The 24,504-nt window shown below is 34.4% G+C and overlaps 5 protein-coding genes across 7 annotated transcripts; 4 read left to right on the plus strand and 1 right to left on the minus strand.

The window, feature by feature from the left end:
* Positions 1-5,039: 5,039 nt before the first annotated feature.
* Positions 5,040-8,143, plus strand: LOC142505547 (nuclear intron maturase 2, mitochondrial-like). Its single transcript, XM_075618578.1, has 2 exons — positions 5,040-7,492; positions 8,076-8,143. Exon 1 carries the CDS (start codon positions 5,275-5,277, stop codon positions 7,489-7,491), a length of 2,217 nt encoding a protein of 738 aa, XP_075474693.1. The 5' UTR covers positions 5,040-5,274; the 3' UTR covers position 7,492; positions 8,076-8,143.
* A 1,771-nt stretch (positions 8,144-9,914) lies between these two features.
* On the plus strand, positions 9,915-12,725 carry LOC142505173 (putative NAD(P)H dehydrogenase (quinone) FQR1-like 2). Its single transcript, XM_075618032.1, has 3 exons — positions 9,915-10,596; positions 12,115-12,445; positions 12,588-12,725. Exons 1-2 carry the CDS (start codon positions 10,049-10,051, stop codon positions 12,341-12,343), a joined length of 777 nt encoding a protein of 258 aa, XP_075474147.1. The 5' UTR covers positions 9,915-10,048; the 3' UTR covers positions 12,344-12,445; positions 12,588-12,725.
* A 1,740-nt stretch (positions 12,726-14,465) lies between these two features.
* On the plus strand, positions 14,466-16,698 carry LOC142505172 (uncharacterized). Of its 3 annotated transcripts, XM_075618030.1 has the most exons (7): positions 14,466-14,797; positions 14,903-14,947; positions 15,050-15,334; positions 15,453-15,631; positions 15,991-16,095; positions 16,253-16,382; positions 16,467-16,698. In XM_075618030.1, exons 1-7 carry the CDS (start codon positions 14,587-14,589, stop codon positions 16,496-16,498), a joined length of 987 nt encoding a protein of 328 aa, XP_075474145.1. In that variant the 5' UTR covers positions 14,466-14,586; the 3' UTR covers positions 16,499-16,698. The 3 variants fall into 3 exon arrangements, with proteins under 3 accessions (XP_075474145.1, XP_075474144.1, XP_075474146.1); XM_075618029.1 differs by having other exon boundaries at positions 14,469-14,797; positions 16,253-16,698; XM_075618031.1 differs by lacking the exon at positions 15,991-16,095 and having other exon boundaries at positions 14,475-14,797; positions 16,253-16,698.
* Positions 16,699-17,203: 505 nt separating this feature from the next.
* On the plus strand, positions 17,204-18,574 carry LOC142506074 (membrane protein PM19L-like). Its single transcript, XM_075619219.1, has 4 exons — positions 17,204-17,521; positions 17,618-17,795; positions 17,944-17,992; positions 18,073-18,574. Exons 1-4 carry the CDS (start codon positions 17,389-17,391, stop codon positions 18,181-18,183), a joined length of 471 nt encoding a protein of 156 aa, XP_075475334.1. The 5' UTR covers positions 17,204-17,388; the 3' UTR covers positions 18,184-18,574.
* Positions 18,575-18,679: 105 nt separating this feature from the next.
* On the minus strand, positions 18,680-22,313 carry LOC142506073 (ultraviolet-B receptor UVR8-like). The gene is made up of 8 exons (XM_075619218.1): positions 22,252-22,313; positions 22,034-22,178; positions 21,519-21,604; positions 21,187-21,388; positions 20,543-20,596; positions 19,822-19,932; positions 19,353-19,409; positions 18,680-19,043 (listed from the first exon to the last, which is right to left on the minus strand). The coding sequence occupies exons 1-8, from the start codon at positions 22,278-22,280 to the stop codon at positions 18,834-18,836; spliced, it is 894 nt and encodes a 297-aa protein (XP_075475333.1). The 5' UTR covers positions 22,281-22,313; the 3' UTR covers positions 18,680-18,833.
* Between the last annotated feature and the right edge of the window lie 2,191 nt (positions 22,314-24,504).

Genomic DNA, 24,504 nt, shown 5'->3' on the forward strand with positions numbered 1-24,504 from the left:
TCCACTTCAGCGTAATATTTCTCAATCATAAATTAATTCATATCTTTTCTTTAATTATTTTAATATGTTTGAATATCGAGTAAGTTTTTTAATAGATAAATTTTATGTATCCATGTAAAATTTAGTCTATTAAAATTTAAAATTAGTTACAATTGTGAGATGTTTTTATATATTTTTATTAATAAAATGAATCAATTATTTTATATTTATAATGAAAAATAATATTTTTTCATTCAAATAAACGATCGTCTCACAAATATAACTCATGATTTTTTTAAAAAAAACTCAAAATTCAAAAATAAATTTCAAATTTTGATTTATAATTTTAAAAGCATTAATATATTTTTAAAAGTTTATTTCCTTATCAGTTAATTTAACTAAAAATAAATATAAAAAACAACAAAAACCAGATGAATGTATACTTAAGCGGGCGCATTTTTATTTTTTTTTTAGTTTTCGCATCTTTGTAAACTTTATCATATCGTGTTATATTTATATTACATTGTATATTCACTAAATTCTATTTTTTATTTTTCATAATTCTCTCTCTTTAACTCTCTTGTTTCTATCTAATGTTTCAATCAAATAATACATATTATTTAATATTTAATATAGTTACAAATTTCTATATTCACATTTTTTTCTTTCATTCAAATTAAATTACTTACATTTGATTAAAAAAGTGATAAATAAATTTTTTATACATGTATAAATATATTCTCACACAATACGTGTGGATTGAAAGTTATTACTGTATTAAAGTCAAACTTCTAATGTTAAATATTTGGTGTATATTGGTGAGACTTTTTATAATTGTCTCTATTACTTCCAAATTCTTCAACTTTCATTATGACCCTTCCTAATGTCTGCAAGATCCATCTTTCACCGGTAGAATTTCATTGATGTACTTCGCATATTAAATAAAGGAATAGATAGATAATTATCGAAATAGACGCACGTGAAGTAATAGGATAACATTTTACTTCGCATTTCACCGGAGTCGTATCCAAAAAATTAGTGAAGTCTTTGGTCGGTTCATTGAGGGAAAACCGGTCCAGAATTAAACCGATGTTGAAGTAAAACGTCTTCTACGTCATCGATTTTGTAAAGTGCATAATTAATAGTTTACATTGAATGACGAAGTAAATGTGTTGTACAACTTCACATGTTTTGTATTTTTGTGAAGTAATAAATGCAAAATTAGCGACGGTCAAAAATCTGTCGCTAATTAATTAACGACAGGTAAATTATCTGTCGCTAATTAATTAGCGACAGTAGCGAAGGGTAATCTCATAAACCGTCGTTAATTAGCGACATTCACTCTGAACACTGTCGCTAATCAGCGACCGTCACGCTGAAAATCGTCGTCAATTAGCGACGGTTTTGATTAAGACCGTCGCTACTTCGCGACCGTTTTTTTAAATCGTCGCTAATTATATTATGTTTTAAAAAAATAGTTTTATATTTTAATAATAATTATTTGTACATATTTTAAAATAATCTTATCAACTCATCAAAATATCATAATTTTAAATTTGTAAATAATCTATAAAACAATTTAAACAATAAAATAAGCAAACAATAAAATTTAATTTATTATCATAAATAAAAAATCGAAGTTAAAAAATTTAGCCTAAAGCGAAATTAAAATCTTTCAAAAGAGAAAAATGGATCGAATATGTGAAGTAGTGTGAGGAAAACGAGGTAAAGAGGCTAATAGTGACAGTTTATGTCACTCTGTCGCGAATTGGCTACGATTTTATTTAATCCGTCGCTAAGTGGCGAGCAACGGTTTTATAAACCCGTCGCCGATTTGTTTCAGCTGAGCGACGGTTTAATGAAACTGTCGCTAATTAGCGACGGGTTTTTAGCGACATTTTTATAACCCGTTGCCGATTTTGCGACGGTTATGTAAAACTGTCGCTAATTTCGAAAAATTCAAACAATTTTAGGTGTTTTACCTAAACCGTCGCAAATATTTACGACGGTTTTTTAAAAACCGTCGCTAAAAGCTTTGTTTTTTGTTTGATAATTATTTGATTTTTTGTTACTTCACAATTTACATTTAATGACAAAATAGTAGATTTAAAAGACTTCATTTTTTTGTATTGCAGTGAAATAATTAATGGAAAACGACTTCACATTGAGTTGTGGTGAAGTAAATTATTTCTTTAACTTCGACGCAATTTTAAGAGATTGAGAAATAATTTAAGAAATATTAATTAAAATTATGGTTCATTTTTTTACTTTACTAAATATAAATTTCAAAATTTTTTTAACTTTTTACCTTATCAAAACTACTCCGTCGAAGTAAAATGTTACAAAAAATTAGAAGTGAAGCCAGTGTTTTTTAAATTGTGAAGTAAAAAATAATGTTTTACTTCGCCGGTGTTATTACCGAAGTTGATTGGTATATACTACTTCATAATTAATAATCGCCGAAGTAACCAGTGACGAAGTAAAAACCAAAAATTCTACTAGTGTTTGCACTTTGAATCCTGTCTCTTACGTCCTCAGCCGTGAACAATTCGACAATACATCTAGCTTCATAGGCAATGTCTGTGACAGTTATATTACAACCCTTTCGAGTTCCCGAATCACTCCCTTCTGTTCTGCCTCTCCATATCACTGAATAATGTTGGAACATAATTTCAATTAAAGGGTTTATACGTTAATAATTATGTATTGATGACTGTCAAATGAAGTTAGCCCATAAAAGTTATCTAAACAAGGCTTAAAGTTATTTGGGCTTTAATAAATATGGTATAGGGTGAACCTTTGATGTGTAGAGACTAAGTAGACTTTTTTATTTGAATGATGAGCTCAAATGGAAAATATAATCTATAAATAAGAGATTATGGTTTTCAGGTTATACACGAAGTCATTCTACACTGTATTCTATCAATAGTTAGAAAGCGTATTTAAAAGACTTTCAACGTAAATCGTGTTGATCTGGAAGGTCAATCAACGCAGATCTGCAAGATTAACAATGGTTATAATTCAGTTACAATTCTATTTATTGATCTAAATTTATCGGTGATTTAACAGTAAAATCTTGATATTTAGATTTCATAAAATAAGAATTCAAAGATACTTCCTCCTCCCTCATAAAAGGTTCTCATTAGCCATTTCATCAATCACATCATCATCTTCTCGATTCGTTTGTTCTTCCAAATTCTCGAGAAGAAAATGAAGCACATCCGGCGTGCAAGACAACATAACTTGCGGCAGTCGTACTACTTAATGTCTTAACAGGGTTCTTCCAAATCCTCAAGAAGATCAGTTAGGGAAAAAGTGTTGTGGGCAGCTGAAATATATTCAGGCAGCGAGTCGATGGCCGAGCAGCTGATTGAAACGTAACGTTCGTTCCTGTAGTGATGTTGGATCACATGTTACTGTAAATTCCATCAATGTCTGAATAACACATAATGACATTAATAAATAAATTATATAATGGAATCCGAAACTAGAAAACATATATCCAATTCATTTAATTTAGACATTTTTATTGTTTATTTTTAATTTCCAAAAAATGGATTTAGTGGAACTCAAATTGTACATAAATTGAATTAATGAAGATTTTAACATTATATCTGTTGGTTTTCTTTAAAAAAACATCAACGTGTATTAATGTTATTTCTTATTTCATTAACTTATACTTACACCGAAGTCGAAGTAATATGGATGAACAATATAAATTACATGTGTTTAAACGTTAAGTTACTAGGTTTTTCAAAAAATTAGATTGAATTAATGAAAATTTTAACATTGTATTCATTTTTTTAAAAAAAAAAATCAATTTGTATGTTGATGCAATCTTTTAAAAAAAATTCGTTAACTTATATTCACCAATATTGTAACTAGATATAAATTCTTCGAGTTTAGGCGTTCAGTTACTTTTGGGCCATTTTTTAGTGTTAAAGTATTGACAATTTTAATTTCACTCTGTACATGAAGTATACCGAAATTTTTGCTACAATTCTGAATAAATTCACTCATTAAATATCAATGCGATCAACATTTAAATATGTAAGTTAATGTTGAGTTTGAATTGATAGATTCCAAATTCAAAGATTTCAAATACATTTTTGTTGTTTAAAAAAGTAAAACCATAAACTTCAAATTCACATTTATATGTTTTATGTTAATTAGGATAAATTTCATATTTACCCAATAATTATATCATTTGAAATCGTGTAAATAAGTAAAGTGCCAACTCAAGATTTAATTTATTATTCTATTGTGTAATCAATAAAACTATAATCAAAATCAATAAATTTCAAATTCATCTACCAAATGCACCCTAGGCTACCAGTTGAAATAGAAGTACGGGTTCATTAGATATTAGTGGGAAAATTAGAGTGGAAAATTAATTTAATATAGACACAAATCTATTACCAATTTTATAACACTTTAATTTAATAATTTAGGGTTAACTGTACCACACCTAGAAGTCTAAAAAGCATAGAACCTCCTAAAAATATTAATAGCTAATATATCTTCTATTTTTTTTAAAAAAAAAAATCATTATATTTAACTCATGTGTTAAAAAAATGGTAGCACATTTACCTAATTTCTAATGGGTTTCATGAATGAATTTTAAAACACAAGAGTTTTAATATGATTTTTTTTTTTATAATTCTTACAAAGAGGAGTTGATGTAATTTGCTTTAATAATTCATAAATCTCTCACATGCTAAAATAAAATCAACTTTTGAATTCTTCAAAAAATATTGGGATTAATTTATTCACTAGCTAATAGCAATATCACAATTTTTTGAACGAATCATAAGTGTATAGTAAAATAAAAGATTAATAGTAGTTGGCAAACAACACATTTCTTTAATGGATGGTTCAAAATAAATTACATTTTTAAATTTTAATAGATAATTTCTATGTATCCATGTAAAATTTAGCCTATTAAAATATTTGAAATTAGTTACAATTTGTTTTTTTTTTTTCAGATTAAATTAATTTTTCAGTGCTCGTTTTTTTTATTTTTTATTGCAAGAAATTTCTCACCCCCCCCCCCACGAAAACCCTGGACCTAAGAGAAACAGATCAAAAGCAAAGCTGAACGCAGTTGCTGTTAACAATCCCCTCTCCCGGTTGAAAATACTTGTTACAGAGTAAGGTTCAGAGTAGAACCCTTTATTCATTGATTTTCTTTTTGCGATTTGAGCCACTGTCGCAGGTTTCAATTTTGTTGGGTTATGATTGATTGAAAGTTTTATCCTTTTTGCATTTTCCTTGTGGTGCCCTGAGCTCTGTTAAATGCATCGTAGTGTGATTGTGTTTTGCCGCAGAGCACTCAGAAGTAGAGCCACAGTTTTATCTCCAAATCACCGCCACTACGTGTTGCTTCATCCTCAATTGACAAATGCAGTCAACCTAAGAAATAATCGTGGGTTTTTTCTATCAAGAGCACTTAGCACTTCTACTTATTATAGGCAAGTGCCTGACCCGAATGACCCGGCCACCTTGATGAAGGAGGACGGTGTTGCAGTTTGTTCTCAAATGTGGATTGAAAACTTCAGAGAACCCGAGAAAACTATTACCAATTTGACGAATTATTTGAGGAGACTTGAATTGTGGGTTTTGGCGTACCAAAAGGTTTGTGCTGATGAGATGGGTGCGTACATGCCACGAAGTTCCATCACACGCGCTGCTCTGGAGGATTTGTTGGCTCTACGTAATGCAGTTCTTGATAGTAAGTTCAAGTGGGGAGCTAGGTTAGAGTTTTTCGTTAAGTCACCAAAGGATAAGACAGAATATGAGTCTTTGTCGAAGAGGAAGATCAAGGCAATCTTGACAACTACGCAACCAGCTGCTTTTCAAGATAGGATTGTCCAAGAGGTATTATTCATGATTTTGGAGCCAGTTTATGAGGCTAGGTTCTCGCAAAAGTCATTTGCGTTTCGGCCAGGCAGGAATGCCCAAACAGTTCTGAGGGTGATTAGGCGGAACTTTGCAGGGTACTTGTGGTATATAAAGGGGGATTTGAGTACAGTGTTGGATGGAATGAAAATTGGTATGGTTATTAGTGCTTTAATGAGGGACGTTAGGGATAAGAAAGTGGTTGATTTGATAAAGGCAGCGCTGACCACGCCTGTTATCACTAGTAAGATTGATGATGGGGAGAAGAAAAAGAAGACTAAAAGAAAGTATCAAAAAAAGAGAGTTCTGGCAGAAGATGAGCCGAAGCCTGATCCGTATTGGTTGATAACCTTCTTTGGGTTTGCACCAGAGGAGGCCGAAATACTTCCTTCCTGGGGCCATTGTGGAATCCTAAGTCCTCTTTTGGCTAACATATGCCTGGATGAATTGGACCGTTGGATGGAAGGTAAAATTAAAGAATTTTATAGACCATCTACCAGAGATGTCATATGGAACTCTCCTGATGGGGATGCAGAACAAGGCAATACGTCTTGGCCGGAATTTGTGCCAACAAGTGGCCCAGATAAGACTCGGAAGATTGACTACATCCGCTATGGTGGTCACATTTTGATTGGAGTCAGGGGACCGAGGGCCGATGCAGCAACTCTTAGAAAGCAGTTGATAGAATTCTGTGACCAGAAGTATATGCTGAAACTTGACAACGAGAGCCTCCCGATTGAGCACATTACTAAAGGCATCATGTTTCTTGACCATGTATTATGCCGAAGGGTTGTCTATCCTACTCTAAGATATACGGCTACTGGTGGAAAAATAATCAGTGAGAAGGGTGTTGGGACACTGTTGTCAGTCACTGCAAGCTTGAAGCAGTGCATCAAACAGTTTAGGAAGCTGAACTTTCTGAAGGGAGATAGGGATCCAGATCCACAACCTTGCTTTAGAATGTTTCATGCTACCCAGGCTCACACAAACGCTCAGATGAACAAGTTCTTGACCACAATGGCTGAGTGGTATCGATATGCAGACAATAGGAAGAAAATCGTTAATTTTTGCTCTTACATCCTTAGAGGTTCACTTGCAAAGCTCTATGCTGCTAAGTACAAGCTAAGGTCACGAGCAAAGGTTTACAAGATTGGTTCTCGGAATTTGAGTCGCCCTTTGAAGGAAAAGAAAGGGCAGTCGCCTGAGTACCATAATTTACTGAGAATGGGTCTTGTGGAATCAATTGATGGGCTTCAATACACTCGAATGTCTCTTGTACCAGAGACTGACTATACCCCATTTCCAGCTAACTGGAGGCCAGATCACGAGAAAGCATTGCTCGAATTTATTGGGCTTGAAAACTCTCAAACTCTTGATGAGCAACGTGACTGCCTTAAAGAACAAGGTCTGATTTCACCTCAAGATTACATTTCGATGCTAGTATGGAATTATAAAAAGAATGCAATTTCTGTGGACAATCTTTCCTTTACCCGAATCAGTGAGAATGAACTGAACAATGTAGAGGCTTTATTGTCGGATTCAAATGATGAATCAAATGAAAGAATGGACAATAAAGAAGAAAAGGTAGAAAGGATCCATGTTGCACAAATGTAAGGTCATTAAGTCAGTTTTTTCCCATTCGAGGGTAATTATTCTTTCTAGTTCTTTATGTACTGCAGAATAGTTTGTAAGAGAATTATATAATTAAAGCAACACTCGTACTTCGTTCATGATAGAAGGGTTAGATGAACAGTGGTTTTCTCTGGATAAAATATGTTAAATAGTAATGCAACTTGGATATTATACTTGTATTGAAATCCTAACTTTGTGTTATTCAAACTCGAATGTTTATGGACATACAGATTATCTCAACAGTAAGATATTCGATGTTACTTATAATATGTTCATTCTGAACACATAACTTCTTCCTCGGTTCAAATTTCCAATCTAAGAACAACCTTAGAGATTAGGCGGTTCATCTATGAACCTCTCTGTTCCAACCAGCCAAATTTTTTCAACAACTTTGTACTTGAGTTGGTTGAATATAATTTGTTTGCAAGCATTGCCAAACCGAAAATAATTAGATTTGTTGCCAGATTTTTAAAATACTTGGTCATGGTTGACCGCCTGATTATGAAAGGATTTTGTAGCTTGTGATCTGCGCTTTTTTTTGCCCAATATGGTCCGAGTTGACGCAGGACAAATAATGGCACTGGCTCGACCACGAGGGCCAAACTTTCGCAGGCGCCACTTCAAAGTACAATAACCTTCTTATCTCCTTCAACGCTTCATTGAGTTATTCTTGGAGCTTCGAGAGCTGCACAAAAAGTGATGGATTAAATTTTCTGCAAAAAAGCATATATATATAAAGAATTTTACGTAAATTTGAGTCATTTTGTACGCAACATACATAAAATAAAATAAAAACCATTTCTCCTCTAAAATTTCATGAAGGTCCACATATACAACATATGGATGGCAACATGCCAACATTGAGCAAATGTACTTATGCGAGGACCAACACGACCATGCATGCATCTATGTACAATGTGGTACATTTTGAACTCTTGTGGGGTGGCACATTCCAATATTTTGCCCGCAATTTAAATATTTTTCCACCGGTTGCAACTAAATTCAAGGCCCTTCTGAGTCATGTATCTCAATAAACTATCCACAAATTTGGTAGGGTTTCTTGATATAGCTTGCCATGTTTTTCTCATGGGTTACAGTAACATAAGATTCAATGAACACCTTACGCTACCTTTCCCATTTTGGAGGAAAAAAGTTACTCTTTCTACGTCAAGAGAAATTGATCAGTATTTACGGATTCCAAGAGATAAAGTTTGAATTCAATGAAATATATATAAAACTTGAAGATTTTATTTGAGAGGGACTTTATCATATCCTTGTCTCCGGCCAAGAAGACTCTTGGGCCATGTTAGAGGAGTGGAAACTGACTTTGGAAGATAACTTTTTACTTGCCTCTCTATTCTCATCACTTTTAGCCATTCGTACAAAAACTTTTAACACATATCTCATGCGAATCATGAAGATCTTAAGATTTGTTCGGAGACTAATTTGTATCATACAAACAACAAACATTAAGGCAATCCTCTTCATGCTGCTTGCTCTTCCAGCGAGCCCTCTTATTCTGGAACCACACCACTACCTGACGGGGTTCCAGCCATAGTTCCGCCGCCAGCCTGTCCTTCCTCTCAGCCTCCAACGTTTGCTCACTCTGGAAATTCTGCTCCAACATGCTCGCTTGCTCTTCGTTTAGCTTCCTCTTCAATTCCTTCCCTAAATTTCTGTTATTTGGTGGAGTAGTTTCCTTCATTAAATTAAAAACCTCAAGTAAAAATTTATTTACTTTGCATCTAAAATAAATCACGGGAAAAGAATACACTACACTATGGGGTAAGAGCAAGGTAGGCCTCTCAAATAAATTCCACTTGCAATTTTTTAAAAATAAATTTCATCCAAAATTATATATTTTACATAAATGTGTGTGTAGCTAGCTATATTGGAGCAAGGGATTGACAATTGGCCTTTGCATATATATCTTATTTTATTTAATTCATGCATGCATGTGGTAAAATAATGTGATTCACTTGATAATGATCCAAACTCAAATAGATGCTGTGATATTTCTTAGATATGAATATGTAGTTTTACGACATATATATATATATATGTTAAAATTTCTTGATTAAAACTATGTATGTATGAGGACAAATCAAGGTACGATGAAACGACGGTTGCTTTTGTCTTGGTTTGTGACATTCCATGCACGAACCATTAGGATAAGTTGTATGCAAGGCTTACTTGGTTCCAATCCAGTAGAAATTATATGTCTTTGATAGCCCATTATTGTTTTGGGCCGATCCAAATCTAAATATGAAGAACAGAGGCGTCGGGATTACTAACCCGGCCCACTTTAATAATTTATTTTATTTTATTTTTTAGCGGCCGGGGTCTACTTTCTCATTTTTTAAAAAATTTTAATTTAATAAATAAACCATAAAACTGAAACGACATCATCTTCCCAGCCAATTGACTGAGCCGCCACACCTGAGCGAAGCTTCCGCCACTCACTTATCACCATCTCCACTTAACTATCGCCACCACCATCATCTCCCCTCCCAATATATCTTGATTCCCTATATAACTCATGGGAAAGGGTGGAGGCTGTGTTCCCAGCAAGAAAAAGCTTCCAAAACCCACAACCGCCGCTGCCTCCTCCGATGATAGCCTCCCGGAATCCACCTCTCCGCCTGCCACAAACCATGTCGTCAGCAATGAGTCCACCACCTCCACAATTTCAGATCCCACGCGGAATCTCAAGCTTTTTATAGTTTTTTACTCCATGTACGGTCACGTGGAGGGCCTTGCCCGGCGGATGAAACGAGGGGTTGAGATGACTCCCGGAGTAGATGCTGTGCTCTACCGTGTTCCCGAGACGCTACCCGACGAAGTACTTTGCAAAATGCAGGCTCCGCCGAAAGACGATTCGATCCCTGTGATCGGGTCTCCCGATGAATTGGCGACAGCTGATGGATTCTTATTCGGATTTCCCACAAGGTACGGGTGCATGGCTGCGCAAATGAAGGCTTTCTTTGATTCTACGGGACAGTTGTGGAGAGAGCAGAAGCTCGCTGGCAAGCCTGCTGGCTTCTTCGTCAGCACTGGAACTCAAGGTGGAGGCCAAGAGACTACTGCGTAAGCATCTTGCAGTAGAATTATTCCTACTGATCCGTGTATTTGTTCTGTGACAATCGCTGGACGATTGGTAGATGAAAATTTCATATTTAAAGAAATTTGATTCATTTTCAGCAACTGTTGGTCCACCCCTAATTGTTGGTCTTTGGAAATGTTGAAAATAAGAATGGAAATATATGCTTTTGCATTAACTTAATATGTTTTACTTTTTTTGTGTTATGATTTTTTTAATTGCGTTTGCTGAAATTTTTTGGTCATGAGTATCACTGGATTTACCCTGCGAATTCATAAGTTGTTTGCTTTCTCGTCAAATTGTATATTCTTAATCTCTCCATGTTCATGAGATTTAAACAAGGAATAAGCAGGTAAGTTTCTTGCAAAAGCTTTTCGTATGGGTATAGAATGGCATGGAAAGTGGAGATTTGCAATGTTCTTATCTGTGCGGACGCACTTGTATGTGGTGTATTTCCATGTGTGTGAGAAAGAGAGGCTGATCTAGGGATCGATACTGTGAAAAAAATTAATAAATTATACAAGTTTCTTTTTCTGCCCTGTCTGGTAATCTAGGTGAGGCTTAAACTATGGATGTAACCTTAATCTATTGATTAGTTTAAGATATCAAGGGATCATTATACAGCAAGATAATGTCTTGTAGGGAATTGTCCGTTGATGGAATATAAGGATCTTCAAGAATTCACATAAATGCGTCATTGTTGCAAAAGAATTATGATACTACGTTTTCTTGGAAAACCACAAAAGAAAGGTTGTATCTTTCTCTTGGTAAGTTGTTAATTGGGGGAGTTGAGTTGATATAGCCTTCTCTTTTTATTCTTCTGCATTTATTTTCGTCTGTTTCTCCGTCCTTACGCTGCCCCCAAGGATACCAGCTCTTTGGAAGAGAGCACTTTTTGTTTTCCTTCTTGAGGCCCTTTACACCTTCCTCTATGAAGTTCGAGCCTCTTAGAGAAGCCTGTGAATTGATCGAGACTGTTGCTGCTGCCCTCTAGGCTGAGTTCATATTGATTTAATGGATTCGGATAAGTTTCGTAGCAAGGCACCAAAAGAACTTGATGATGAAATTAGTATGTAGGCTGTTGAACTTGATTCCAAACTATTGGATCAACTGTGCTGAAAAGTCATTCTTAATTTAATTCCTTTTATTGGTATTTTGTTTTGGGACATGAAATATACCTATATCATGGTACCGCTGCCATTAGTATAATCAAGTGTTTTTTATCTTCATTTTGCAATAACTGGGAATATTAACTCTGAATTATCACTAGCCTGACATAGTATCACCATCCGATCATCTGAATTACCATGCATCAGAAATTTGTATAATTAATAAGGTATAATAATGTGCACAGCTCTTGAATGTAATTTATCTGAAATATATCTTCTGAACCCTCTTATTACAAACATACCTCAGAAATTATCATATTTGTTTCTTCCGTTGCTCAAACTCAACGTTTCATGTTTGAACATAAATTTCACTGTTCACATATTACGCTGCTGCAGGTGGACAGCAATCACACAATTAGCTCATCATGGGATGCTGTTTATTCCCATTGGATACACTTTCGGAGGTGGTATGTTCAAAATGGATTCCATCAGAGGAGGTACTCCGTATGGTGCTGGAGTCTATGCAGGTGATGGCACGAGGGAACCAAGTGAAACAGAACTGTCCATTGCAGAACATCAAGGCAAATACATGGCTGATATTGTTAAGAGGCTTGCTCAGAGTTAACCGCACATTATTTGGCAAATACACCCTGTGGAGTGATTTGATCTTTATTTATTGAGTATATGGCATTTCTTTTCAAATCTCCACTGGCAATTGGCGTTAAAGGTAATTTCTTGCTTACTCTCCGATAATCTTGCAAAATTTGCTTGTTTCTTTGATTTCAACTCTGGTTTTCCTCTACATGTTGGCTGTTCTGATTGATTTCAAAATTGTAAATATTCCATTCATTTTTTTTTCTTTTCTACAGATGGAATGGAGGATAATAAGGTTTGAATTCATGTAGTCTGTTTCTATACAGTCAATATACTTTCATTTGATTTGTATTACATTTCTTACCACGTTCCTATATTTTTTGAAAAATCTATATATTTTTACATTTGTGTCGCATGGTGTCTGTATTTAAATCTGCAAATTTAGTGGTATAATAGCATCTGTGAATTATGGTGTTCGAGCATTTTATGTAGATGATAATGACCTTCCTTTCCCGATTCCCATCCATATCCATATTTCCCCATCAAACCTGCACATTGAAAATAATCAGACACTGATGCTTATCTATCTCCAAATTTGTCACTTATAGCCAGCCATTAACCTTATCTTCTTCAATTCACAAGATAATGTACCCGTGCTTCTTTTGTATATTAGTTATAATCTTGGCTATGTTTGAATGAAATTATTTACACTTCTTTCAGCAAGATTAAAGTTACATTTGGGGTCGAAATCTTGTCATAGCCAAATGTCGTGAGCCTGTAATTAATGTTATCTACAGGTCTGAGCAAAGTTGTTTTCTAGATTTTTCCAATTAAATTAAATAAATAAAATCTACATGGAAAATTATTATAAAATGTAATTTACGCAGAAATTCCAGACTTATATAACTTGACAAACTAAAAAAATAATAAACAATTTTCGAACCATACAAAATCAATCTAAAGCAACAACATTAGGCCCGGGCGTGACATTTGCAAACAAAAAGAGCGGAAATATAAGACAAAAAGGTGACCACATGGAAGGCAATCATATCATTTTGAATTATTTACGTATCTCATTATACTACAGAAGAGACGCACAGATTTTTTTGAAACAAAATTTATATAAAACTCATTTATCTTATTACATATGTATAAAAAAAAGTTTTATACTAAGTGAATGTTATTATTATGTACATAAATTAAATACAAATAATACAAGGTGAAAGAGGGTTAGTTTGAACCTAAATTTCAAGGGTTGATCATGTAACAAAGTAACGTCATATTTTGTTATGTGATGTAATGTATTGATCCACGTGAAAACGATCGTTTATTGATATTCCACATACATTTATACTATACAATACAATTTGCTAATATTTTGATTTTGCATTCCCAAAATCAAGAAAATGTAAGAAACAAAAAGCAATGCTCTATGATGAATACCTCAAGGCCTCGTACAAGTCCCTTTTCTTAGCTACAAGCTAAACATTGTATTCACCGTAAAAGGAATATGATTCTTATTAAAATCTGTGTGCCGCAGGCAAAATTAGCCTAGATTTCCCTGATTCCCTCTCAGTAGTACACGCCAAATGAAATATGGCCCAGTACCCAAAAAACAAAATAATAATCATTGAAAGATTAGATTTATGAATTTGAATTGCTTGGTCCAGTTTAAATTTTTTTGAAATGTAGCACTTGGCATCTTCTCTTTTGTTGATTCACCAGTTAATAATTTATCGGCCAAACAAAAATTTTATGTTGTATGATATTATAATATGATTATTATTATTTTGAGTTCTTGATAAAGTGGGATGCGAAAGAATTTGGAAATATGGCCTATTGAATCGTTTTCCTTAAATTTTGAGAAAAATGGATTCTGACAAATCGTTTTTCAAAAGCCCTTCCTTCATGTGCAATCTCGTCTATGTTTCATGATATAATCAGTGCTGCTTTTTAGATTCTTATTGCACGTACAATATTTATGTGTACGTTCTAAATGTTAATTTCGAGCCTAAATTATACGACTTTATATATTAAAATAGAAAATTGTTATTTATCTTATAGCTAGCTAATCAATTAAAGCTTTTAATTGTGTATGATTCTTGATTGACAGAGCTATATCTTGGCCATTGTCACGAGGGAAAAATTTTGCATGCTCCGGCGCCAATACTTGCCTTCAAATATATATATATATATTTATATATACACACACACACACCAAATTGAGCACCCCATTCATTCTGAAAAAACAAATCTACACTCGTGCCAAAAACCATGGAGAAATCTCTTCACGGCTCAAGTCGACATGACGAGGTCGATTTCGACTTGAAAGAATGGGGCCTCAAGCGTCGAATCAGCCGAGAAAACACGAAGTCGAGAAGATTTTCAGCATCAAATCTAACAAGTTTCAGAGAAGACGCAACATCTTTCAGATCAAACATAACCATTTCCAGCACCACCTCTTCTCCGGGATACACACCACGGGGTAACATTTTCCTACGTGAGAGCATCGTCTTTAAATGATGAAAAAAAAATCCAATTTTCTTGATTATTCTCACACATTCGTTATTCGTTACCCTCTTTTATGCAGAAGAAATCGACCCTTCCACTTATTCGTTCACCACGGCCTTAAAAGGTGATGTTTTTTATGAGAAAATATATACTCATTCAAATTAAAATTAAAGGTTCAATTTTTTTTTATTTGAATAATTGATGACTTCATGTTTTTTGTCTGCAGCTTTACAGGCAAAAACAATTTACACATGGGAATACCTTTCACCAGGTGAAGGCTACACTCTCAACTCCAAATGGAGTGAAGCTGAGAAATACATTTCCAACCCTTTATCAGGAAGAGTTCCATTGGAATGTTTATCTGCCAAAACATTGAGTGGAAGGTCGTTTCGTAGCTTAACAAGTCGAATCACGATGTCTGCTCCATTGATATATCCTTCGATGAATTTGCAGCAACCTCACTGCTCCAACTCCATTGAAAAGGAGCAAGAAAAGAAAATCAGTGTCCAAGGTTTAATTTCTTGCTGCAATCTATCATACTTTTAAGGGACACACACACACACACATGTATGTATGTATCGCTAAAACTTGTATTTTTGTAAAAAAAAAAATTGTATGTTTCATTTCAGAGAGGTTGAAAACAATTACGACGAGAGACATCGGGACACAAAGCACTCTGGTTGGTCTTAGATCGAGAAGCCCGAGTCCGATTCCCACCCCTTCCATCGAAGAAAGATCAATAAAGAAGAGTGAAAATGAGGGTGGGGACTCATCTGTTTCCAGTGGGAAATTTACACCGGACAAGGAGGTAATTAATGGAATCAGCATTTTCAGTCCATCACTTTAAATTGATGTCAACATACGAGGTTTCCAATTTTTAAATAAAGGTTCGTTATACTAATGCAATGAAATTTTTATTTTTGAAATACATTAATTTGATAATTTTATCAAAGGTAAAAGAAATCATTGTAAGCGTAAGATCGAACGTGCCAACTGCCATGTTACGTCTCTTATCGGCAACCACAAAATTTTCTAATATTGCACGTGCTGGGGTGATAGGATTTTGTATATCTATGGAGGCTAAAATCTAAATATTTTTTAACAAAGTAATAAATCTGATCTGGTTATATTGAGATAGTCTGATTTAATTGCAAGCTATCCCCACAGTGCTGCTGTATTACGTGGGGAGCTCCTGTGATTTTGAATCATAGAATGGTCCCTCGAGCATGTGCCAAGTGCGTGTTATGTGGTCATACTTCTGGATTTCATCATGTATGCATACATACTTCTCGGAGAATTTTGTCTTTTATTTTCATTTGACGAAGAAGTGAAATTGATATATCGCATATAATATTATCAACTTTTTTTCAAATTCAAAAACATGGATTTATATTATATGTGTGACATATATGAACTGATCTTTCCACAGGTAGAAGTGCAAAAAACGAGGGAGGATGTTGAATTCGCACAAAAAAAAGAAGGAGAAGAAGATAGGCCGAGTAAAGCAAGAAAGAAAGCGCGTACGTGCAGTTGTTTCTCTTTAATCACGAGAAAGAGAAGTAAGAGCAAACCCACAAAAAATACTACCACTCTTCACTTCGTTAAAGCTTGCTATGTCTAATATGGCAACTTATTGTCCATAGGAATGTTTGAAAAAACAAGAAGAAGAAGCTAATAAAATGGGATGCGAGGCAAGATCACTTATTCAAAAGTACCGTACCATGCAATTTTCGATGGGACATTTAGTTATGTCCGATGGGTGAAAATAAAGTTATTATTTGTTCATATAAATGATTGTTTTCAATAGTAAATAAACTCTGCCTTATTTTATTGTTTTAATTAATTAATTTACTGGATCATTGAATGTGGTAGAAACGAAGAGTTCTTTCTTTTACGTCAATAAATCAAGGTTATGCTAAAATTACGTATGAAACAAACATTGAATATTTATGAATAATCATTAATAATATTATCGATAGTGCATGCAAGAATACCTAGCACAAAAACAAAAGTAGCATTTGACCATCGCTGAATACAAATAAAGCTGCGCCTAGGTACTTGGACTAGTCGACGCTTACAAATATTTTTAGTCGTGCATTATTATAATTTAATTTTAAACAAATGTTGCTTGTCATGCTACATATTGAGAATTTTGGTGTTAAATATTTTAGTTTTGAAAATATAGAGATTATTTTAATGTTTTATTAGAATATACATAGTAGTTATATATGAGACAAATTTATTATTATGATTTTTTTATTAAATAAAAAAGGAATATTTTTATAATTTCAATTATATGTGCCCCAAATAAGTATCTTTTTAATGAATTCAGAGGCATGATTTATTTTTAAATAGATGACGATGATGATGATCCAGTCACTTCCCTTGGATGCTCGAGTCTTACACAAGCAAAACAAATACATGCATCATCATTCCATTTATTACCACAAACCCACCTCGAATTTCGCAAGTTCTGCAGAGAAATCGAAGCACATACACGCACACACCAGAGGAACGAATCGGTTTAAGGGAGACTCGTGGGTTTTGAGATTGATTTGAAGATCGATGGCGGTTGGAAATGGTGGAAGAAGGTTGATGGGACCTCTGCTGACAGTGAATTTCGTGGTGTATTTGATTGTTGTGGGGCTGGCTGGTTGGTCTCTCGACAAATACATCGATGGAGAGCAGAATCATCCCCGTAAGTACTAAGTACTAACCCTCTGAGTTTATATATATCTCGAAAGGCATTGCGTGCAGCTTCCAACTAGGCTAGGCTAATGGCTTACATGTGCAGACCTGGGTGGAAATCCTTCGACGATTTTGCTTCTCATATTTGCGTTGATCGCTGGTACGATGGGGATATGCTCGGTGTTTCAGGGATACATGCAAGCTCGTGTATGGAACAGTGTTGGACTCGCAAGTGCTGCAACATCCGCAATCATCTCACTGGGGATTACTGCTCTGGCTTTTGGGTATCCATCACATATATTCATCAATCTCTTGAGAAAAGATAATCTAGAATATCATGCATGCATAACCATTGCTTCGTAGCCTACATCATATCATGGCCCAAGCTTGTTTGTGTTCTAAACATACAATATTCTTTGCCAATTGACACAGTCTTGTTTGCAAGCAAATCATAATGGGAGGACACAGGGGTAAACGCTTGGTAAGGTGTCTAACTCAACATAGAATATTCATTGCATCCATCACCGACAGATTCTTGAATTTTAATCTTGTAACTCGCAGCAAACGCTGGAAGCGTTTATTGCGATATCAGGACTCAGCCAACTACTCTACCTGCTGCTTCTGCACGCTGGAATATTTAACAGCAGATACGGGCCGACTTACCAAGGTTAAGGACACCTAAAGAATACCACAATTTCCAAGTTCACAATCTTTTCAGGTTTCAACAGGACGGTTAGATGTTTGTCCATAATTTGAACCAAGTGATTAATAAGTGTATTGAGGTATTAGAATCTACCAGAATGTGGCATTTCCGAGTTGCAAGAATTTTCATAACTAGAGAGATTTCATCGCTTGCAAGTAGAAAATAGTTATTCTAGTAAAGCTTTGTGATGCTGATGCAACAGATTGGTAGCGGAACATGAAAACTTGATGGCAGAGGACGAAAGAGTTGGCGAAAGTTTCATGTAATCCAACAGAAAGATTAAATAGTGGTAGTTATATTCCCAAATTTAAATATTTTCAAATTTTATGCATCACTTTACAAAAAATGCAACGGTCAGCTTACAACCTCCGATGGTATTTACGGCCATTAGATCAATTCTTAAGGTGTTTTCGCAATTTACCCAAAAAGCAAATTATTAAGACACATTTTTTCTCTCCAAAACACTGAACTTGAAAAACATATATTAGAGTTGGTAAGTTGTATCAATGTATGGCGAGAGTGCAACACGGATATCCAAGGTAGCTAACAGTACCCCATATCTATTATACAAGCTTTTTTTCTGGGCCATTTATCGTAGACCCATTACCTTTTTAGCGCTTCAGAGTACCTGATCAGTTTCAGAAACGTGCCATTCGGCTATTGCCAGTGTGTGACGGCCACCACAAGCAACTAGTTTAGCACACCACCGGCCCTTAGCTGCACTGACACTGATGCTCTTAGGAGGTGGAATTGCTATGGGAACTTCAGCTGGATGTCCTGTGGTCACCTTTCGTCCATATCCCAAACGTCCATGGTCCCCTCGTCCAAACTGCAAGCATCAAGATAAGTTGTCGACAGACTTGAAAATTCCTTGGATTCAAGTTAAACGTGAAATGGAAATAGAAAGTTTAGCCGATCTTGTGTTACTCCTAATTGAGTTTCAACGCCAACAAAAATGCACAGCAAAGAGTAAAAAGCATTTAATTAGTGTAACAAAGATGCATTTAATGGGTATATATTAACGCTGGTTTATTTTAATGAAGTGCGTGTAATGTTTGGTGGGCTTGTAATGTTTGGTGGGCTAATAGTATGTCCATTTCTTGCATAAATAAGATTAAAAGAAGCGTAAAGCACTCACTGAATACATGCGGCCATCCCACGTTAATGCAACGGAGTGAGTACCTCCACAAGAAACCTGCAAAGAAGAGAAAAGTTTTTATCATTTGATTTTTCAAAAATGCATACTATAAATAACAAAACAAGATGTTCACGTCTCAAAATTGCCTAATTACTCATCATAAAGGGACAAACCACAAAACATATAAAAGAAAATAAGTCGTAAATAAATATAAGTCAGTTAGTACAAACATAGATATGTCACCAGTCTTAAAGAGCAAAAGCTAGAATTTGGTTTAGTCCAATACTCAAATTCACGCTACAATAAAATGTAAGTTAAGGTTTTTTTTGCACCACCACACACATGCAGTTACACAATACTGTTGGCCCCGAATGGAACGTTGAAGGAGCAATTCATTTGTTACATTTTTATTCAAGCCTTTACAATTTTATAATATAAGAATCACAAGGATGATTACACATGTAAGAACCTGAACAATGTCCTCGCCCACTAAAAGTTGAACCCTTTGAGGAACCATTTTGCTGCTCTTGTCATCTCCGAATCCAAGTTTTCCGTGCTCTCCTCTGCCCCAAGCATACACCTAAGGAAAAACATGAATTAGATAGACAGTCATCACTTAACTTTAACAAGATTCATAATTGTATATTAAGACTCCATAGTGGATAAACAGCAAACAAAAGGAAAAAACACCAAAAGATAGATTAAACTAAAGTAAAGCGAGAATTTGCGATTATCAGAATTTGGTTGACGTATTGAAAAAAATTAATCATTTGGTCCAAGCAAAGGGTGGGGGTGGGGGGTGTTATGGGGGATTATGAGTGGTGGCATGGTTGCATTTGACACAAAATAAATGCAGTGATGTTAACAAAAAATAATTTCAGGAATCCTAAGATACGAGCCAATGTCCTGGCTAAGGACTCCCAATACACTGTTACAAATATAAATATCCCAAATAGCAGCAGTAACAAAAGTAGAAAAAACTGCAAGGATATATTTCAGGTCAAACCAACAGATTGTTGCCTAAGAGAACCAGAAAGGCAGGGAACATGTTGACAAAAAATAAGATGAAATTAAGGTATTTATATTCTCTTCATGTCTGAATGGCTACGCATTGTTCTTGTGTACGTAGTAGCACCGAGATGCGTTCAAATGTGCAAATGTTCAACAGAATGAAGAGATATAATATATACCTCTCCATCATCAGTCAATGCAGTAGAATGCCATCCTCCAGCAGCAATATTAACCTGGACATCGATGCATAGAATCTCTAACTCCAACCATAAATAATACAGAAAACTTTCAATTTCTCAAAACTTATTATGGCAATAAGTTCTAAACTTTACTCTTTTGCCATAGAACTCCAAATTGATATTGCCATATGATACCATTAATATTATGACTTATAACCTTCAAAATTCCATATCTATGCTCTGATTTTGTTCAGAAGACACACTTAAACTTGCTGATCACTAAAACATCAGATCCCTAACTATTTGTAAATCCCCATTGCCATCTCTTTCATCATAGAAATTCAGAGGGTTCCAAATGAAACTTCACTGTTTTTTTTTTTTGGGCAATGGGGGAATTTAAGACTTTTTCAAAGAATACATTTTTTTTCTTTATGGTCTACAAGATTCATACAAAACAATTATCAAAGGTCATATAGCATAAAAAATTATCGATACCATGAAAGACCAACCAAAACAGTTGGTTGAATTCGATATAATGAACCAACAATGACTGGTGGCAAAAATAAAATGCTCACAAGATTCTATACATTGGAAAAAGGAAACTAATGGCCACCAGAGAATATATAGAGGATAGTAACACAAACCAAAGTAAGATCAGAGAGGCCCTGGACAGGAATAGGTTGTGATCTTGGTTGGGTATCACCAGTTCCAAGCTGACCATACTCATTATTGCCCCAAGCCATCAAAGTTCCATCATCAAGAAGGGCTAAATTATGAAAGGCACCAACTGCAATTAACCTAACACTATCAAGACCTTGCACTCGCACTGGGGTTGAAATTTGCTTTCTGTAAATTGATTAAAGTTAAACAAGTGTAAGCAACTGACTAAGCTACTAAATCCAATGAATGCTTGCAACATGAAAAAATCAGACAATAAATAATATATTTATCTCAGACTTCACTAAACCAAACATACATGTCTCCAGGAGGCCATGGTTGACCCCATGTCCATACATCTCCTTCTCGGGTAAAAATAACAGAATGAGTGCCACCAGCAGCTACCTGTGGGATGAGAAAGTTTGGACTTTAACTGGTGAATCTGATTAGTGGCTTGGTGCATGTGTATTGCATATACATAAGAATATCACATACATAGCAAAAACGTAAAATGCTACTTCTTGGGTTGATACAAAAGAATTCTAATTCCTTGGGGGGTTTGCAAAGGTGATAAATAATCGATGGTAATCAAAATTCATCTAGAAGAATAATCATCAGTTATGCTTGATACTGAAAACATTTCAATTCAGTACCAAGCCAAGTTCACTGCGACAATTTTGTTCATATTAATTAAACCTATCATCCAAGGGGAAATGAGTGTTAAAATGCTTATAATTCCATATTTCAAAACTGACACATAAGTAAACAATCAAACAGTGTGTAGTCCCATCATCTTTACAGTAAAACCAAGATAAAGGACTTCAAAATCAAAACCTTTCCGTCATCACATATAGCAAGGGAGTTGCGGCTGCCGGCCACGACGGAGCAAACGTTGCTAGAACCCAGAGCAGAAATGGCACAAACCCATTCTTTCTCCTCACTGTTTCCAATTCCCATCTGCCCATCTTCTCCAGAACCCCTAAAAAAACCATTGAAAGAAAGAAAGGAGTGAAAATTGGGTGACTGTAGTTTCCTGAGGTAACGGGGTAGACCAAGCAATGACAACAGTTTTGGAGGCCATAATTAGTGGGATGCCACTGCACCGGTGGGCTTCCACCCATTTTGCCTACTGTTACTAATCTAAGCTTTACCAAAGACAGAAAGAACAGACTCATGAGTTCTTCCGCAGTTGAAATTATTTAGTTATTTGTTATACATTTTAGTTATTTGTTTTATATTTTATAGTGACTTTAATTATTTATTTTACGTTCCATGAATTTCATGATTTAATTATTTGTTCTATGGATAAAAAATTACGAAATTAAACATAGTGTGAAATAAGCCAAAAATGATTTAGGACGACCGAATGGCGACTAGGAGCGACCAAATGATTATTGAGTAATATAACAAAAAGAAAGTAAGCAAACTCGTGTTTTATATCTTATTTACTATATTATGTTACGTTTTCATGGATAAAAAATTAAGAAATTAAACATAGTGTGAAATAAGGCAAAAATGACTGAGGACGGCCGAATGACGACTGGGAGCGACTGAGTTATATAGTAAAAAATAGTGAGCAAGTTCATGTTTTATATGCTACTTAATATATTATGATATATTTTTATGGATAAGAGATTATAAAATGAAAAATAGTGTGAAATAAGCTAAAAAGCGATTGATGACGACTGAATGATGATTGAGTGATATGGTAAAAACAAAGTGAGCAAATTCGTGTTTTATATCATATTTACAATATTATAGTACGTTTTCATGGATAAGAAATTACGAAATTAAATATAGTGTGAAATAAGGCAAAAATGACTGAGGGCGACCGAATGGCGACTGGGAGCAACCGAATGACGACTGAGTTATATAGTAAAAAATAGTGAGCAAGCTCATGTTTTATATGCTACTTAATATATTATAATATATTTTTATGGATAAGAGATTATAAAATGAAAAATAGCGTGAAATAAGCTAAAAAAACGATTGAGGGCGACCGAATGATGATTGAGTGATATGGTAAAAACAAAGTGAGCAAATTCGTGTTTTATATCATACTCACTATATTAGGGTACGTTTTCATGGATAAGAAATTAAACATAGTGTGAAATAAGACAAAAATGACTGAGGGCGACCGAATGGCGACTGAGTTATATAGTAAAAAATAATGAGGAAGTTCATGTTTTATATGCTACTTAATATATTATGATATATTTTTATGGATAAGAGATTATAAAATGAAAAATAGTGTGAAATAAGCTAAAAAACCGAATGAGGGCGACCGAATATCGATTGAGTGATATGGTAAAAACAAAGTGAGCAAATTCGTGTTTTATATCCTATTTACTATATTATGATACGTTTTCATGGATAAGAAATTACGAAATTAAACATAACGTGAAATAAGACAAAAATGACTGAGGGCGACCGAATGGCGACTGGGTTATATAGTAAAAAATAGTGAGCAAGTTCGTGTTTTACATGATACTTAATATATTATGATATATTTTTTTGGATAAAAGATTATAGAATGAAAAATAGTGTGAAATAAGCTAAAAACCCGAATGAGGGCGACCGAATATCGATTGAGTGATATGGTAAAAACAAAGTGAGCAAATTCGTGTTTTATATCATATTTACTATATTATGGTACGTTTTCACGGATAAGAAATTACGAAATTAAACATAACGTGTAATAAGGCAAAAATGACTGAGGGCGACCGAACGACGACTGGGAGCATATATCCCTCAGTCGCTCTTTGTATTATGACATTATTTTTATATTTTACACTATCACTCCATTATATTATACTAGAATAGAGTAAATAGATCCCTAACGTAAAGTTGCTTGTATTTTCTATTATAAGAATCATATATCAGTCAGTCGCTCTCAGTCGCCTTTTGAATTATTTTACGCTACTTTTATAGTTTATACTCACACGGTTATAATATACTATAATATAGTAAATAGTCCACAAAACATTAACTTGATCACCTTTTATATATTGAATAATACAAAATATCTTCGATTTTATTCATACTAAATCATTAATGTTCAACTACATTTAAAAAAAAACATCCAACTTTCCACTTCCAGAAAACAATATTTTCTAGTACATCAAGTGGTTCTATTAGATCACTCATATATCACTCAGTCGCTCTCAGTTGCTCTTTGTATTATGAAATTATTTTTATATTTTACACTATCACTCCATTATGCTATACTAAAATAGAGTAAATAGACCCAAAACGTAAAGTTGCTCGTATTTTCTATTATAAAAATCATATATCATTCAGTCGCT

This window comes from Primulina tabacum, chromosome 10 (genome assembly GCF_025594145.1).
Source record: "Primulina tabacum isolate GXHZ01 chromosome 10, ASM2559414v2, whole genome shotgun sequence".
NCBI classification, from domain to species: domain Eukaryota; kingdom Viridiplantae; phylum Streptophyta; class Magnoliopsida; order Lamiales; family Gesneriaceae; genus Primulina; species Primulina tabacum.

What these genes read in the sequence shown, in the direction of transcription:
- LOC142505547 (XM_075618578.1), top strand. Translation starts at nt 5,275, where the DNA reads ATGCATCGTAGTGTGATTGTGTTTTGCCGCAGAGCACTCAGAAGTAGA.
- LOC142505173 (XM_075618032.1), top strand. Translation starts at nt 10,049, where the DNA reads ATGGGAAAGGGTGGAGGCTGTGTTCCCAGCAAGAAAAAGCTTCCAAAA. An exon ending in GGAGGCCAAGAGACTACTGC is followed by an intron (nt 10,597 to 12,114) that starts GTAAGCATCTTG and finishes ACGCTGCTGCAG; the next exon opens with GTGGACAGCAATCACACAAT.
- LOC142505172 (XM_075618029.1), top strand. Translation starts at nt 14,587, where the DNA reads ATGGAGAAATCTCTTCACGGCTCAAGTCGACATGACGAGGTCGATTTC. An exon ending in AAAGAAAATCAGTGTCCAAG is followed by an intron (nt 15,335 to 15,452) that starts GTTTAATTTCTT and finishes GTTTCATTTCAG; the next exon opens with AGAGGTTGAAAACAATTACG. An exon ending in ATACTTCTGGATTTCATCAT is followed by an intron (nt 16,096 to 16,252) that starts GTATGCATACAT and finishes ATCTTTCCACAG; the next exon opens with GTAGAAGTGCAAAAAACGAG.
- LOC142506074 (XM_075619219.1), top strand. Translation starts at nt 17,389, where the DNA reads ATGGCGGTTGGAAATGGTGGAAGAAGGTTGATGGGACCTCTGCTGACA. An exon ending in TGGAGAGCAGAATCATCCCC is followed by an intron (nt 17,522 to 17,617) that starts GTAAGTACTAAG and finishes TTACATGTGCAG; the next exon opens with ACCTGGGTGGAAATCCTTCG. An exon ending in ATTACTGCTCTGGCTTTTGG is followed by an intron (nt 17,796 to 17,943) that starts GTATCCATCACA and finishes CAATTGACACAG; the next exon opens with TCTTGTTTGCAAGCAAATCA.
- LOC142506073 (XM_075619218.1), bottom strand. Translation starts at nt 22,280, where the DNA reads ATGGCCTCCAAAACTGTTGTCATTGCTTG. An exon ending in CTATATGTGATGACGGAAAG is followed by an intron (nt 21,605 to 22,033) that starts GTTTTGATTTTG and finishes CTCATCCCACAG; the next exon opens with GTAGCTGCTGGTGGCACTCA. An exon ending in TGGGCGAGGACATTGTTCAG is followed by an intron (nt 19,410 to 19,821) that starts GTTCTTACATGT and finishes TCTTCTTTGCAG; the next exon opens with GTTTCTTGTGGAGGTACTCA.